General features: G+C 34.1%; 2 protein-coding genes across 2 annotated transcripts; one reads left to right on the forward strand and one right to left on the reverse strand.

Moving 5' to 3' along the window:
* Nucleotides 1–2274: 2274 nt before the first annotated feature.
* Nucleotides 2275–3640, forward strand: LOC137725732 (uncharacterized). The gene has a single exon (XM_068464503.1). The coding sequence runs from the start codon at nucleotides 2384–2386 to the stop codon at nucleotides 3344–3346; it is 963 nt and encodes a 320-aa protein (XP_068320604.1). The 5' UTR covers nucleotides 2275–2383; the 3' UTR covers nucleotides 3347–3640.
* A 1111-nt stretch (nucleotides 3641–4751) lies between these two features.
* LOC137725734 (peroxisomal 2,4-dienoyl-CoA reductase [(3E)-enoyl-CoA-producing]-like) lies at nucleotides 4752–7242 on the reverse strand. The gene is made up of 5 exons (XM_068464504.1): nucleotides 6960–7242; nucleotides 5904–6063; nucleotides 5627–5796; nucleotides 5300–5522; nucleotides 4752–5178 (listed from the first exon to the last, which is right to left on the reverse strand). Exons 1-5 carry the CDS (start codon nucleotides 7143–7145, stop codon nucleotides 5024–5026), a joined length of 894 nt encoding a protein of 297 aa, XP_068320605.1. The 5' UTR covers nucleotides 7146–7242; the 3' UTR covers nucleotides 4752–5023.
* Nucleotides 7243–18317: the final 11075 nt, after the last annotated feature.

An 18317-nucleotide genomic window follows, 5' to 3' on the forward strand; every position in this document is an offset into this window, starting at 1 on the left:
ACAAACAAATATACAAACTCTGCTCTTAAGCCAGATTTGCATCCAAAAGTTGAAATCAACCCAAATTCAGTCCTTTTTAGCGACAAGCTATCTCTTGTCTAGTTTAAAGCTCTGTTATCTCCCTTAGTGGCGTAGTATCAATTCCCTTGTGTAAACTTGTTTACCATCCATCCCTTTTTAGCATATAAACCCTCGTTAATTCAAAGAGAAGTGATTGCAAGAGGTTCAACCTTGACAGACAAGGTGAAATCTTGCCCCGAAGCTCTTTGTTTGTTTTCTAAGTTAATAGATATATTACTTAATGCACTCTTCAGTATGTATTCAAGTTATTTCCATCAGTTTTCCTATCTTAAGAGTTCCATTTGCATCTGGATCTAGTTAGTTTAATGGATATGTTATCATTAAAAGCAATCTAAGACCAAACAAATGACTTAAGGGGATTTGGACTCCCTTCATTCAAACATACAAGACTATGAACTAAAAGGCCTTATTTATAAGGTAAAAAAAAGAACTTAATGTAGACTTAACTCATCTGCGACAATCCTTTGATAACAAGAAGTTCGAGTAACTTGGGGCACAAGTAATCGACTTAAAACACTCTTGTTCTACATCTGCTATACTGAGATAGCAGTGGCACTCAGTTAGTTTTGATTGCGAGCCTGAAGGCCTACACATAAGGCCCCACAAAAACACCTTTCAGAACTAACTTTGTTATCTTCTTGTAGCATATCAACAAGCAAGAGCCCAACTACACATCCAAAGTGTCAATCCCTTGGGGAGTTGTGAGGAGGTCCAAGGATCCTTTTTCAAAGAAATCTTCGCCCGAACTCTATCCTTTACAATATATCATGAGGTCTTTCATAAAATAAAATAGTAAGTTTACATTCTTTCTTTTTTTTTTTTAATAATCGGAAACACTACTAAATCAAGTTTAATATAAGAAAAAATTAGTATATGGTCCTTAGTTTCTAATGTTCATTGATTAAAACCTTATCAATTTTTAGATTTTAATCAAAGTCCCGAGTATTAATAGATTAATGAATCACATGTGAGTTACATAATTTTTATAATAAAAGTTGGTAACTGATTTAGAGTTTTAATACTTACACCCTTATTAAACTCCTAATTAACTTTCAATTCAAACATTTTCAAAAAATAAAAAATAAAATTAGAATAAGTTTGTACCCATAAAATTTTTATTAAAAAAAAAAAGATTTCAATTTTTCAATCTTATATGTACCCATTCTTAAATATACTAATTTGTTATATGAAAAATGTACCCTTTTTTAATATAAAATGTACCTATTTTTTATAAAAAAATTCATTCAATCTTTTCTCCAATCAATTTTTTTAACTTATATGGATACATTCTATTTCGTTGAATTGAGAATGTAGACATGTCTAGTTTAATAGAATAAATTTAATAATGTTGTTAAGCCTAATATTTTTTTTTTTTTGTGTCTTTCATTTTTAATATTTTTGATCACGTAAATTATAGGTTTTATTTAAAATTTTATTAATATAAATCTATAACTTTTAACTTTAATTTAAAAATATAATAACCTACATAGAAATACATTATTACATTAATATCAAGGATTTCGATCAAAGCCTAAAAATCATAAAAATTTGAGTTAAATAACATTGATAATTAAGGTCTATATCCAAAATGTCCCATTGGTAGTTGATTTACGGTTTACCTATCTTGATCTTGTTTCTATACCAATATCCCACAATTCACATCACACTAACAAACAAACAAACAAATAAAATAAAGATACTGTCAGTGACTCAGTATATGTCACACACATGCCACATAAGCTTATTAAATTACACGTATCCACGTCAACAATTAAATAAAACTAGCATTTGCCTACACATTTTATGTGTATGAATATATTTTTTTAGAAAATGAGAAGGAAAGAGGGAGAGAGAGAGCAGAGAGCGGGAGGTTTTTGTTTTTTGTTTTTTTTTTAAATTTTTAATATTGAAGGTATTTTAACATCATCTGAAGGTGAAGCATCAATAAAAAAACAGTAAAATTTGAACTTATGAAATTACATCATTATCCTTTTTTTTTTTGGTATAATATAAGATTAATTCATCTTTTTACTCTATTTTGGTTCATTAATTAGTAAAGATAATGACCGTCTTTCCGCCACATCTTCTTCTTCCTCCTACCTGCCTTCTTCCCCAATCTCTCATCCTCCTCCTCTCTCTCTCTCTACTTTCTCTCTCTTCATCTCCTAAAAATAAGATCTTGAGCAGTTGAGCTCACTACCTCTCTCTCTCTCTCTCTCTCTCTCTCTAAAACTCAAACACCCCATCAATCAAAAACCCAACTTTTCTTTTGTTTTCGTCCAAACAGACCCTCCAAATCCGAATGGATCTGGCCCCAGAGGAGCTCCAATTTCTCACCATCCCTGACATCCTCAGAGAATCCACCTCCATCCCCAAACAGTCCCCCAAAACCTTCTACCTCATAACCCTAACCCTAATCTTCCCTCTCTCCTTCGCCATCCTCGCCCACTCCCTCTTCACCCACCCTCTCCTCAACCAGCTCCAAGGCCCTTCCACCGACACCGCCCAGCTCCACCACGAATGGACCCTCCTCCTCCTCTTCCAATTCTGCTACCTCATCTTCCTCTTCGCCTTCTCCCTCCTCTCCACCGCCGCCGTCGTCTTCACCGCCGCCTCCCTCTACACCTCCAAGCCCGTCTCCTTCTCCAACACCCTCTCCGCAATCCCAAAAGTCTTCAAGCGCCTCTTCATCACTTTCCTCTGGGTCTCCCTCCTCATGTTCTGCTACAATCTCGTCTTCGTCGGCTTCCTCGTCCTCCTCATCCTCGCCATCGATACCCAGAATTCCTTTCTGCTCCTCTTCTCCGGCATTGTCATCTTCCTCCTCTTCTTGGTCGTCCATGTCTACATCACCGCGCTCTGGCACTTGGCCAGCGTGGTCTCCGTGCTCGAGCCCGTCTACGGGTTCGCCGCCATGAAGAAGAGCTATGAGCTGCTCAAGGGGAAGGTTGGGATGGCCTTCGTACTCGTTTTCGGGTACCTGACCATCTGCGGGGTTATCAGTGCGGTTTTCGGGTCGGTAGTGGTGCACGGCGGGGAGAATTACGGGGTTTTTGTGAGGATTGTGGTTGGTGGGTTTTTGGTGTGTGTCCTGGTGATTGTGAATTTGGTTGGATTACTATTGCAGAGTGTGTTTTACTACGTCTGCAAAAGCTACCATCACCAGGGGATTGACAAGGGCGCTCTGCACGATCATCTGGGCGGTTATCTCGGAGAGTATGTGCCTCTCAAGAGCAACATTCAGATGGAAAACTTGGATGTCTGACAGGAAAGGAACAAGATTGCTTGAATTGAATTTGTAAGTTTCTCTGTACTAAATGCTTGTAAAGAAAAAACAAAAGACAGATAAGAAACACGACTTTTGTGGAATCGAGTTTAGTCTATACATGCTTGTTAATTTTGTTTTACTTAATAAACATTTGAGCTAGTTGTCGAGTCTAATTGCTTTAGTTTGCCGGGAATTATACTTACCGCGTTGTGATGAATGCCGGAAATCTTTTCTTATGTAATTGCACATTGTTATATGTCAACAGATTAATTCTAAACTTCGATACCCGAATTTGATTGTTAACATTCATTAGTAAAGTCAACCGTTAGAGCCAATGAAGTTTGCTTTATCTTGTGATGTTACTTATCTTGTATTTGGTCCTTTGCCATGTTCTAGGGGTGAGGTTGTGTTTACCTGATTGGAAAACCTTCAGGTTGTTTAGAAATATATAAATATGAACCGAAGTCAAAGACTTTAATATCATCTTAACAGAAGGAGCCTGTTCTCTGAGTAGTTTGCATTGTGGTTGGATCGTATGCGAGGTAGCATTGTTTGTTAGTTTTAAGTTTAGCCCAATATTCAAAAAGATCTGTATCTCTGTTTATTGTATGGACATAGACAGCTAAAATTAAGTCTATATCTATTGCCACTTGACTATACAGTAGTGTTCTTGGTTCGGTTGGACCGCTAAATTAATAAATGGCGAGAGTTATAAGTTATGTATAGGACCAGAACATGTTGACTATTGCGATCTCTTATGGAGGTTCGATATATCAAACCTCCAGGTCTCTAGAGGTTTTGATCTGATATGTTTATGATCACCAAGTATAGTAAGCTTGTAGACCTTTACGGGTAGGTTTATTTCCATAATTTAAGCTCCTAGATGGAAGAAACTTATTGAGTGCAAGTGATTATGAATGGCTTATGTTTTCTGTTTACGAAAACTAGTGTTTTACCAAAAGGGAGTCGTGGGCTCCGAGGTGGAGTATTCTTTAGGTAAAGCATGTCTCCTGGGGACAATTCATCATTGTCTACATTTCCTTAAAACCATCTGGTGGATCTTGATTCCATTTGAATCTTTTTCAAACAGTTTCCATAATTCGAGATCTGTACTTTCGGTTTGGTTTGCTTTATGATGAAGCCTTAGAGGTTAGCTATAATCGGTTAGGTTAGGATAGGTCTAGGTACGATTCCGCATATGTAAGCAAACAACAGTTAGCGACAGATCGAGGGGTGTGTGCAAGATCATTTATATGTCGAAATCTTTGTGGATACATACCATCTAACATTTGCAACTTATGCTTATTTCTCATCAAGATTTGAGTTCCATAAGAACGCGGGAATGTAGAAGTTTTTAATCTTGTATTACGAAATTGTGCTTAGGGTTATCTTAACCTGCATTTATTTTGAAGAATTTGTTGGCAAATAATATAAATTTTCCGATTACAAAGAGTTATCAGCATATCAATAATCCAGCCTTCCCAATAAATATTATTAAATGATCAAGTTTGTTCTTCTCTTCGATCTCTACTGTTTGACTGGCACCTGCTTATAACTAATGTTACATTTATAAGTTGTGGCCATGAATCTTGCCAAGTTCTCCACAGGGAATTCACTGTGGCAATGAATTTATTCTGATGTTGATCGAAAACATGGCTCGCGAAATGGAACTGTTTAAAGCTTGCTCTTAGCAACACCAACTGGTTTGTCTCTAGACCTTCGCTCCACAGCTCGGGAAAGTTGCTTCACTGCCTCCTTCGGAAAATACGCCGGTTTGGTCAGCCACTCTCCCCCGTCTACAACCAATGTTGTTCCGTTGATGTATTTTCCTTCAAGCACCAAACAAATTAATAAGATATGTCTCCATACACGTGAGAAATCCGAAAGAACCCTAGCATCGACTGACTATTTTCGAAACAGATAATTCAACGAATGAGATCGATTTCGAACCTGCATCGGATGAAAGATATAGAGCGGCCATAGCAATATCCCATTTCTGCCCTAGTTTGGATACAAGAACCTGCTCTTTGGGTTTGCTCAGCATCTCCTGAGGTAAAAGTTTACTGAAACCGGCAGTGTCTTCGATAGGTCCCGGTGCGATGCCATTCACTCTAATATCATAGTCTGTGCCCCACTCCAACGCCAAGCTTCTCGTAATGCTGTCGACGGCTGCCTGGTAACATAGAGGAACCCGAATCAATCAGGACGGTCACAGACTGATCAAAAGTACACACACGGGAGCGAAGATATGGCAAAGTTTTTGGTTACTTGACAAACCTTTGCTGCAGACACATGAATCTGATACCAAGTAGCTGTGTAGTGCAACGTTGCGCTTATGTTTATTATCGATCCACCAGCAGCCGAGTTCTTCCCTGATGCTCCTTTCTTAAGATACTTGAGCGCTTCGTGACACATTGTGAAGGTGCCAACGGCGTCTATGTCTATAACTGCAGGAACCAATTTACGGAATAAGAATGCGTTTTAACAGTCCAAAAGCTTTTCAACAGGAGTAAAACTAAACAAGCTATGTTTTTTATGATCGTAAAGATTCAACCTGTTCGAAATCCGTTCGGGGATAGATCCTCGGACGGGACAAGGAAATTTCCGGCTGCAGCATTCACAAGGATGTCAAGCCTACCAAAATGCTTCACTGTCGATTCCAAAACTCGAGCTGCATCGTCTCTTTTTCGCACGTCGCCCTCAAATCCGATAGCCTGCAAGCAACAAATACAAGAATCCCAATATCTCAGCAAACACTTGGGCAATTTGCACATTTGAATCAATATAATGTAAGGAATGTTAAATTTATCACTGCAGATAATCAGTAAAAGCAAATAGTTAGAAGCTAAACATATGCATTCGGCATTTTCTGTTGAATAAAGCTAAAAGTCCAACATCAGTCAAAAAATAAATCACAACTTATATGAAAATGTTTCACTTATAATTGAATCGATGTCTTCTTCATAAAAACCCCACATATATTGATTGCATGAGTGATGAAGTGGGGACACAATGTCGATGCTATTAGTGCCCGTCTCCTTAAAACTTTAACATAGTATCAGTGCGTATTTTCAAATCCACGTCCAAATTAATGGGTTCACTTACAAACACGATTGATGTAGCTCCACGTCAGCCCAACTCAAAGTGGTCGGACGTGAGGGAGCAGGTTCAACAAAGCCAAAAATCTCACATGGTCATCTTACAAAATAAATCACTTCATCTTACATTATAAATCACAACTTACATCAAATGGTTTCACTTCTAATTGCATCAATGTATCGATGTGATCAATGATGGACTGCAGCCCGTCTCAAATTTAACAGAATAACTACTCCGACTAGAGAATTTGGGGAATATACATGTTTTTTGCACACACAGTTACATATTTGATCAGAAAACACAGCAAACAGCTGAAATAAATTTTCTTTTTGTCCTAAATTTTCCCAGCAACCAAACAGAAAACAAGCATCACCGAACAAAGCCCATAAAACAAAATCAACAGCAAAGAAAACAACACAAACACAAGATACTGACAGATACCCAGATCTACGACAATTGGAGCAAATTACAGTTAAAAAATGGGTGCTAAATTAAAGAGTGAGAAAATTACAGAAATGCCTTGAGAACGAAGGGCTTGGACGGCAGAGTCAATGACATGCTTACGGCGGCCCATGACGGCAACCGAAGCTCCATGTTTGCCCAGCTGAACCGAAATCTCGTACCCGATTCCTGATGCTCCTCCGGTCAGCAAGGCCACCTTTCCCTTCAGTATCTCCGCCTTGAATGGCGACTCCATTGCTTTCTCCCTCTGCTGACCCAAGTTTCTAACTTTTTCTGGTTTTGAGTTTAAGGAACTACTTCTGGAGGTCGTTGTTTCGGCAAGTCAGACGTGCGAAATTACATTAGCAGCCTTTCCGCGTAACTCGACTCTTCAACGGGACCATTACCTGATATCGGGTCCACATGAATGGACCTCTTATTTTTAGCCCAACTTTAATTTTTTCATAGGAGATAAGGGGATATCAAATCTTTGGCCGATTATATTGTACACCTTTCTCCTTTCCCGTTTTCAATTTAATTTTCTTCACGTTATATCTTGAGGTTTTAAAATCGTATCATTTCGGCTCTTCATCTATTTGACCGTATGTTTTTTTGTTTAAACTTAATGACGCGGCATATATAGAACTCAATTTTAGGCTGCGTAAAAGACAAACATACACTATTGAAACCAGATAAATGTTAAGGAAATTCTCTCAAAAGTGAGATTTTTTATTGACTGTCTGTCACTCATGTTTTTAGTATAATATTTTATAATGTTGGCACAAGAATTAAACGTTAAACTGTGAGGTGATAAATAGTACAGAAAGAATTATACTTTAAGATAGTATCATTAACGTTTCTCCTAAAACTAAAATATATCCTTGGATGTCGATGTTATTATTAAAAAAATTGTTATCAACACTTGAGAATATCAGCATGCGCTCCTTCGTGCGTGCGGGAAAAATTATGATACAGCCCGAACTTCACTTGTATTATTGGAAAAGCCAATGCGTGCACGGCTCACTTGTAAATATTTACATAATATGCTTATTAATAAAAAGAGGGGATGGGAAAGAATCAAACTCCACGTGTCAACGAAAATCTATGCCACATTACATTTTGATTTGGGTTAGCATGGGACCAAATTAGTTTGATTTACTTAAATTAAACCTAGGCACCAGTTTGTTTGTGTTTAAAAATCGTGATCTATTTTGTAAGAGCAATTATATATGGGATATGCTATTTACACACCTCTTTTTACTTCTCACACACATTTTATTGATTTATGTCCCATGATCTTCTTCAATTCATCAAATCCGACGGTCGAAAATTAAAAAAATGTGTGAGAAGTAAAATGTGTGAATATCACACCCCTTCTATATTGTTGGTATCTATTAAATTTTCCCAAATCTTGTTTTTTTTTTTTTTTTTTTCTGCTACTTGTGTGTGATTTTCTTCCGATCATGTTAGTTTTGCATTCATATTTGTAAGAATATGAGAACAAAGTTTTACGTCCGTAACGGTCAAATTCATAAAAAAAGCTTATAAAAAGTTGGAGTTCTATCATAAAATTACTTGGTAATAGGAGAATAACTCAACCTCTTATAATCTCTTGCATGGTTTGATCCGTCACCGATTTAGAACTTTACCCTCATATTTTCACAATGTTATGTTAGAATTGAGCACTGTCGTAGAGTAGGTTACTGATATTAGGCATAGGCACCATGTTTGCTTTTCATCCAAATTGTAATGCTTATTCTATTATTTTCGTGTCAATTATATCAATGGAAATTGTAGAAATAATTTCTCAACTTTAATCTAATGCTCCTTCAAATAAAAATTCATGACCATTGATCTCTTAATTCATTAAAACGTGCAGTTATGGTCATTTTCGTCAGCTCCGTTTAAACTTCCCCTAAAATGAGTTATGTGTCACGCACGTGAAACTGAATCAAGGGACAAATATAGAAAACCAAATGAGAAAAATTGTAGCAATGGTCCACCAACTTTAACCCGATTGAGAAATGGTCTCTCAACTTTAACTCAAGTGGAATAATGGTTCCTCAACTTTTACTCGATTGTAGCAATGGTTCTTCAAACATAACTCATTTTGACGGAATTCTAACATAGTTTATAAAAAATAATCATAATTGCACGTTTTAATGAGTTAATTGACCAATTGTCATGAATTTTTCGTTGAAAGACTATTGCTTTAATTTGATTAAAATTGAGAAACAATTACTACAATTTTCCACATTATATTATAAAATAAAATAAAAGGTTTATTTATAAAATGCAAGATGAATGGAACATTAATAAAGTCAAGCCATCCAAATCATAAATAATATTTGTGAAAAAAGTGCTTCAATCGGATTGTTGGATCGAATAAGGATACTCTTTGAATCCTCTTTGTGAGGATTCTGGAGATCTTTCAATTGTGTCTGTTCATCGTATATAATGTGATCAGAAATCATTATAAATTCTTTTATTTAAAATTGAATATAAGCGATACTTGATAAAAATTGACCTCATAATGTATGATGAACGGACACAATTGAAGAATTTTTGGAATCATCACAAAAATGATACCAAGAGGATACTTATTATGTTAGATCTGAAAGTAATAATTAATTTAAAATATCTTATAGTCCAAGATCACACTATTCTCACACGTGATGACTGAAAGTCACCCCACCATTCTCTCAACTCCAATCAGCCCACTCCAATATGCTTATGGCATATTCGAACATGTGTGTATTGGTCAACTTCCAAAATAATGACCAAAGACTATTAACCACCCACGTAACCATTACCATAAATCAAGTGGGAGAAAAAAAATTGAGCACCCACGTTAAAATTTAGGGGTTTTTTGATATGGGTCCAAAGTAACAAAAAATTAGACCTATTTCAAAAGTCAAAAGTCACTAAAAATTGGACCTATTTCAAAAGGTAGTCTATAAAATTGGACCTATTTCAAATTTTCCCTAAAATTTAATATTAAAGTACTTATTTACCTTATTATATAATGATGATTTTGACCTTATTAGGTTTTTAAAAAAAATAAAAAAAATTTAAATACATCCCAAATCACTTTTAGCGTATTATTTATCTTCTCAACTATCAAAACCCTTTCATCCTCCATTGTTGAATAAAACCCTAACCAATGAAACTACAAACATGTTGATTGAGAAAAATTGTTTATGACAAATGGAACACGAAATCGATGTTCGGAAGCTCTACATGAGGTAAGACTTCATATTTTTCTTTGTTTTAGTGATTTCGATGACATCAATAATTATTTAATTTTGCATTTGTTGCGTTATTTAAACTTCTATATTCATATTCATCTTTTAGGGATCAGAATGAGAGTTTACATGAAATCTCCTTACCTTTGTCTGTCCAAGAAATTTTTTCTCCAATTTCTCAGTGATTGGATGTAATGGATACCAATGTTTTCCAAGTGCTCCACACTGCAAAAATGAAGTTCGTGAAAGTCAAAACAAAAATTGCGTACCACGAAGTTAAACCTAACAATGAAGCCATTGTTGATGTTACCCTACCTAGCAAATCATCATTTTGAAATCATTCGGCAAACTAAACGTTCAAAATATTTGAAATCTTTCAGTAAACTAAACATTCAAATGGTTAGATTTAGTCCCTAAAAATTAAAAATGAGTGTTATAAGATTTGAGAAATGTGGGGTGTATGTATAAAATATAAGGTGTATATTAAGAATGTGGGATGTGGAGGTATTATGGAAAAGTATGTGGGGTGTATTAAGATAATTTTTAAGTGAAAAAGCAAATGTGGGGTGTATTAAGATTTGAGAAATGTAGGGTGTATAGAAAATGTGGGGTGTATGTACAAAATATAAGGTGTATATTGAGAATGTGGGGCGTGGGGGTATTATGAAAAAGTGTGTGAGGTGTATTAAGATAATTTTTAAGTGAAAAAGCAAATGTGGGGTGTATTAAGTATTTGTGGATTATTCAAAAATTTGTGGAGTGTTAATATAATAAACCTTTTTACATTTATTTATTTAATTATTTAAGAAAACCTAGTTCATTTTTTAGGGGAAAAAACGAAAATGAAAACAAAATGATTCGTAGAAACCTAGCTCTTTTAGTTTTTCAATTTGTAATTTGTTTTAGGGATTGTGTATGGTAGTGAATATTTAATTTTTATTTTATTATAAAGGTGGTAAATTATTTTTCTAAGATTCACTTACGTTTTTATTGATAAAGGTCTGCTTCAAAGATATTTTCACTAAAAACGTTTTCAACTATTTTAAAAACACTTTGAACCGAGCTCTAATATTAATGAAAAGAGTCATAGTTTGTATGAGGTGTGATTATATACAATATTTCATTGAACCATACATTCGTACATATGTAAGTACGTCCATACGTATTTCTAAGCATGGATGAAAAGGATTTGTACAAATATGGTCCCCTTTCTTCCCATGGAATTGAGAGACATATGGGAGAGGACCACAAAATTCATTGCTCAGAAAGCCGCTTACGATATTGACCATGAGTCCATGCACATACTAGAACGTACAAGACTACAACAAAACGGAGGCAAGGCAGTTTTGGTATCTTAAGTTTTCTGTTTTGGTACCATTTATTTATGGTAAATGTTTAGTAATGTTAGCGCAATAGAAGTTGTCAAATTAGAGCAAAAGTGGCATCAATACAAGAAAAAATTAGCATAAGAAAAATGAAGAAAAAAAATTCTGGGTCTAAAATCAATAAGTGAGAGGATATCTGAACAATTATACCTACAATTTCCAAAAAAAAAAAAAACAATTATACCTACTTTCTTCAAGTAGCCAGCGCAATGCATAAGCTGATAAAATGGTGGCCATATGATATACACATAGCTAATCAATAATCAACTTATCAACACACACACACACACACATAAAATGGTGGCCATATGATATACACATAGTTATGAGAAATCTACTTTTCATCTTTTCTTCGGGTGCCGGATATCTAGGCAGCTTTGGAGGTGGTTAGCATGTCAATTTGGTACCTCTTTGCCTTTTTCAGACTCCCTGGCTTTTTTTTTTGGGGATGCCTACATATGTAAGCCATTTTCCCAACAGTTGCACAATCTCTAGATTTTTGCAGTCTTTCTACCATTTGGGCTATTTGAAAAGCTAGAAATAAGTTTACTTTTTGAGGGTCGCCCAATCTATTTTCATCGTCTTTGCATGTCTATCAATTTTGGGATCATTCATGGTGGGAAGATTATTCCTAGTTATTTTCAGGGTTTTGATGTTCGTACCATTTCTTTTCTAGGGATCCAACCTATCCCTCGTAAGGCACCAACTATTCTTCCTGTGCTTTGGTCTTCTCCTTGGTTTCCTTGGATTAAACTTAATACATATGGTTTTTCTAAAGGAAATCTTGGTCTTGCTGTTTGTGGAGGAGTTTTTCAGGATTCCTATGGCCAGTTTCTTGGTGGTTTCTGCCAAGAAATTGGTCATCGCAACTCTTTCTATGCAGAATTATCAGCAGTTATTATTGGTGTAGAGTTTGCATATTAGTGGGGTTGACATTCTCTTTGGCTGGAAAGTGACTCTTCTAGTGTTATTTCTGCTCTCCAATCGATTGATTTTGATCTTTCTTGGCCTCCTCGTACACAACGGTCTATTTGATTGGACCGTATTCAGAAGATGACTTTCTATGCCTCACATATATCGCAAGGAAATGTAGTTGCGGACAATTTTGCTAACATGGTCTTGTCTTCTCCAACTTTGGTATGTCATGCTTCCCCTTCGATGGCAGTTTGTGCCACTTTGTTTTCAAACTATGTTGGCTTTCATGGCTTCCGTTTTTCGAATTAATGTGCATCTCGGCATACATGTTTGTCTCACTTTCTTGTTTTTTTCTTTCTTAACCTTGTGATGTTCCTTGTTCAGTTTTGCAGGTTTAGACCTTTAGGTTCTGCTTTAGAGGGGTTAGGTTTCATGTCCCCCCTCTTTTTCTTGTATCTTTGTTGTTTTTGTTTCTAAAAGGGTGAGGCTTATATCCCCCTCATTTTCATGTATTTTTTAATCTTTTTTTCATGTATTATGAGGAGTTCGGTTTATATCCCTTTCATATTCATGTATTTTTTCATCATTTTTTCTTGTATTATGAAGAGTTAGATTTATATCCCTTCTGACTAAGTGTAAGCTTTTTTTTCATATCAATAAAAAAAATCATACTGTTGAGATTTAAAAAATATATATATATATATATATATATATACACACACACACACATATATACATATATATATATATATAAATATAAATATAAATTATGTCGTGTGTATATGAGGTGAAAATCATGAAGACACGTTGTGGTAGGGAAAATAACGAGACAACATGATTCATGCCCATGAGATGCTAGTCGCTAAACCAAAATTTTTAATTAGGTCATATGCTTATCTAGATATATATATACTTGCTCCACTTTCCTAACTCCTAAGATATGGTTTTATATTCCATATGCATAGACACGTCACTTAATAATAAAAAACTGAAGATTGTACACCTGTATCTAGCCAAATAGCTAGAACGATGTGTTTTTCATTTGCATTTAAATTTTAATTATTCTTCACATCTGCATTTAAATTTATAGTACTCTTTCCATAATTTTATTAATTCATGATAGATAATTTGTATAAAAAAAGTAAACGATCAACATGCACCCTAAATCCCACTTCATTTCACAGAGGTGCTATGGATATCCGATTATTTCGCTGTAATTGGTGCACTTATACTAGAGAACTCATCATATATAGTTTTAATATCAGTGGTGGATTGTCCCAATAGACGAAATATTTTTCTTCAATGTAATACGTCCCAAGTTCAACTCTTCCTCCAAATATAGCTTAGAGTATTAATATTATTTGTAATCATATATAACTTTAATCTTGTTCTACCCATAAATTATAGCGCACACACCTATCTCTCTCTCTAGTAGACCATCATAAAGTTCAATCAAATCTGACGAAACTAAAAAACCAAATTAAAAGAAAATAATGGAAGAGAAAACCACACGATGGCATAAGAGACCCAAGGGTTGTTGCAAATTAGGGAGGAATTTTTTGTCAAATTATCATATCAACCGAATTACCAACCGTACCATACTAAAGTTGTGCCAAAAAAATTGTACCATTGGTAATGGTACTGTATTTGTACCGTACCGTACATTTTTGATACGGTAATCATATTCAAAACAATTACCAGTGGTATACCGTACCATACCACTCATATTAATATTATATCATTTATTTATTCATTGATATATAATTACGTATTATTATCATTATATATGCACTTTATATTTTTTTTCCTAGTCATTTATCCAATCATCTCACCCTCTAACCTCTACTTTCCCAATAAAAAAACCTAAGCCTTCTTGCGCTGCAACTTTTTATCTTTTCACTCATCTAGCCACCGACTTCATCTCTGTTGCTCCAGTTTCGGCGACTCTCTCTCTCTCCGGAGTCCATCTCATATTCTCCTTCATCAAATTGGGATGTCTTTCCCCTTGGCTTTGTCTATCAAGTTAATTTTTGTACAATTTTAAAGTATGTAGAGATGGAATTTAGGAATCTTTGTACTATTTTTTTTAGGGATATTGGGTTCTTTCAACAATTCTTCCATCTATTTACTTCTTGTTTCTTAAATGAATCTCTATAAAATTCTTATAATTATTTTTTTTTTTAAAAAAAAAAAATTAGATATCCAAGGAGAGCGGCCAAAACACTTTTGGGCCTTGAATTGGGCTGGAAAAAAAAATCAAAATTTGGCCCAAAAGAATGGCTCAAAATAAAGTGGTAATTACCATTACCATACTATGCCAACCGAACTATTTGGTGTGCCAAAATTCGGTATACCGAAAATTTGGCACGATAATAGTAATAGATTTTGTCATACCAAAAATTTGGTATGATAATTGGTACATAAGTTTTGGTACGGTAATCGTACCAATACCATCCCTAGTTGCAAAGCGGTCGCACTGGTCGGGTAGTCAACAATCCAATGATGAAAAACGTGACGTAAACCTACGGTTAGGTATTGAGTCCATCCCATGCTCACTTCATGTTCTTATTTTGGTTGTTATAAGCTTACTTCATGTTCCACTCAAAACAAAATTAGTTTGAATTGACCATACAATTGAGTCAAATATTACTATTGTCGTTATGTTGTGTTTCGGGGCCAGGTATCGTACACTCAGGAGTTTTTAGCCGTTAAATCTTGATCATTGTATCATTCATCAAAGATCTAACAAGAAAAAAAAATCTCACATATAGGAACTGTAACCAATTACTTTACTGAGAACCGAAGCTAGGGTTTCTTGCATGAAAGTTAAGGAAATATAACAGTACGTATGCCAAACAGTATATGAAAGGGCGATTTCATATGACAGGATATGTGCAGCGTCCATATTAAGTAGGATATGTGGTGCACACATGTTAGGTAGGTAAAGTTAAACCAATGAAAATCTTCTTCAAAATTACACGTTATTTGGCATGTGTAAAATGCCAAAAAGCAGACGCAGTCCGCACCGCAGGTAAGCCGAGTCGAATTTTAAAACAAACAAAATAGTAAATAGCACCCAAAAGTTTTTTTTTTTTTTTTTTTCCTTTATCCTTCTACTTATTTTAATTTTTACTTGTGGTTAGAGGTGCTAAAACACGGCGAACTTTTGTACGAGCCAATTGCATAAGACATTCATTTTACAAGGTTATATAAGTCAAAGAAAATTTTACTTTTTAAGTTTTTCTTCATTTTTATAAAGATATGTGGTATGCCAATTTATATTTTGGGCACATTGAAAAATTTCTTCATTATTTAATCTAAAAGTCTTTACGTTACATGTCAAATAAACAAATATATTTTTGAATATTTTAAGTCTCTTTTATTTATATTCAATTAGTTTTTAATTTGATATTCACATTTTAAAATTTTCTTATTGAATTTGTTAAATTAAATTCTAAGTTCAAATTTCATTCAATAAATTGTCAAAAAACCGAAAAAAAAAATAAAATAATCATTTCACGAGCATGTGAATTTCGTAATATAACAACGAATCATATCTACATGTTAACAAAAAGAAAATCACATGAGAAGGAGGGGGTCTAACTTTTTCTTCAAGTATAAAATACTATCTAAAGCAATTTAATTTACGATAAACTATAACTAACTTTGCCCGTTTGCGTCCAAAATACCATTTTTCGTTGAAAGAGTAATGTTAGCGATATCATTTGATTTACAAATGTTGTTAATTAACGTGTTGTTGATGATTTACAATCGAAAGGGAGTCTAAACCAAAACGTAGTTGTTAATAATTGAATTATTACTTAAATATTTAATTAATTTGTTTATTTTTTATTAGTGACACATTATATGATTTACAAATGTGGTCTAAAAGTTAGTCTACCTAGCATTCCTGGAAGAGAAAATGACTGTAACATGCTGAAAACTCTAATAATCAAATTTGGTTAAACACATACGTTATTAGGTGGATGATATCAAAGTTTCCTTAATACTAGTTGTTAGATATGTTTTGCCCCTACAAAAAGATTAACAGACATTCGAAGGTATGAGAGGTTAGTGGTCGACACACAAGTGTCAATGTGGGAACCCTAATACCATGCTTAATTATTTGTGTGGATCCTAATTAACCATGATAATTTGTAGGAATTTGATTACGTTCTTTCAACATTGTAGGCGGGTTGAAAGCGAGAACCCTCAAAGTCTAAGCTAATGTATTTGTTCAAATTGTGTCTCATCAATATTTACTGTCTGGGACCGTGTTACAGTTACTTAAGATTGATTAGTGCAATGAAATGATCAGAATCTTCTCTCTCTCTCTCTCTCTTAATTATAGTGAAACGAATCAGAATATTCTTCTGGTGTCTACTCGTGGACAGAACCCAAGTTGTTAGAGAAACAAACTAAGATCAGCAACAATCTTTCTTGATCTATTTTTAATGAAACACGTAATTTTAAGAGCGAATTTTCGATTTATTGCCTAAACTAGTTCTTAATAAAATTTGGCAACTACTTCTCTAATGTTAGATTTGAAGCAGTTTCGTTCAATTTTTTGTCAATTCAAGTCATATGACTTTCATGTGATACATTTTAGAGAGTAGATTGGTAGTTCTTCATAGTTTAAGGACATTTATTTTTTCGAAGAAATAGTGTACGAAGTTAAATTTGAAATGTAAATTAGACGTTAGATTTGCAACCTATTTGCAGCATTTAGGGCTTATAGGCAAGAAAATGACGGTAATATCCTCGAAAATGTGTCATGTGACTTAAGTTGATGAAGAAATTGGATAAAATAGCTTTGAGTATAATATTACAGATGAAATTAATAATTTTTAATGAATTTAAAAATCTAATTTTTACTGAGGTGATAATTTATAGACTAAATCTGCAGTTCACCTTATTTTAATTCTCATCGTTTTGACATGGTTGATCAAAAGTGTTTTTTTTAGTGATATCTTGATTTGAAAGTTATAAATGCTCCATGTCGGGTTTTATAATCACCCACTAATCTGTTGGTCAATGAAACTTCCTTGGTCTAATTAGTTTTACCAATTACACCTTCATGAGTTGATGTGGGTTTTGTTTTAGATACCTACGTCTGAGTCTGAATTCTTTTTTTCGTACATTAAAATAATTTGGAGTATAATAGTGCTTCGTAAAAAAATTGGATAACATTGTTTAAATTTAGCAATCTTACATACCAAATGAATAAAAGAAGAAGACAATTTAGCAGTTGGATTTTGACCATTAATAATTGAGCATCTAACACTAAATTATTTTAAGAGCTTGGCATGATTTCTATCATTTTGCTTAACTCCTTCTGCAGATTTTGAATAAGTAACTTCTTCAAAGCGGCAGTCATAAGAGAAATTTTTCAAAGTATCGGGAACACACATCTAATTTTTGTTTGATTGTGCAACATTTTCTAACACATAAATTAGTATGCTCGTATTTCCTGTTAACAAATTGATTACTGATAAATTGATATTATATTTTTTATAATCAAGTGAAACTATTTTTAAGGATAAACATTGTACATAGGAGAGACATGTTAAACATAATTAGTATGTTATACATGCTAAAAGGAACAACACAAGTTTACAATTACAAACTCACCAGCAAATCGACCTCTATAATTATTCAAGTGCAATGCATAAAGATAGAAGAGAAGGAAATTATTTTGTACATAAAATGCTAATTATAAAATGAAATGAACAGCCTTGGATGCAACTAAAATAAGCTTGAAAACAAAAATCAACCTAAGAAAATGATTACTTTTCTTTTATTTACAACTTACAAGCGATAGTTTTAACTTAAACTGTATTAAGAGAGAACAAAAACTCCAACACATATAAAATTGAATTAAAA

The sequence above is a fragment of the Pyrus communis genome, chromosome 2, assembly GCF_963583255.1.
Source record: "Pyrus communis chromosome 2, drPyrComm1.1, whole genome shotgun sequence".
Taxonomy (NCBI): domain Eukaryota; kingdom Viridiplantae; phylum Streptophyta; class Magnoliopsida; order Rosales; family Rosaceae; genus Pyrus; species Pyrus communis.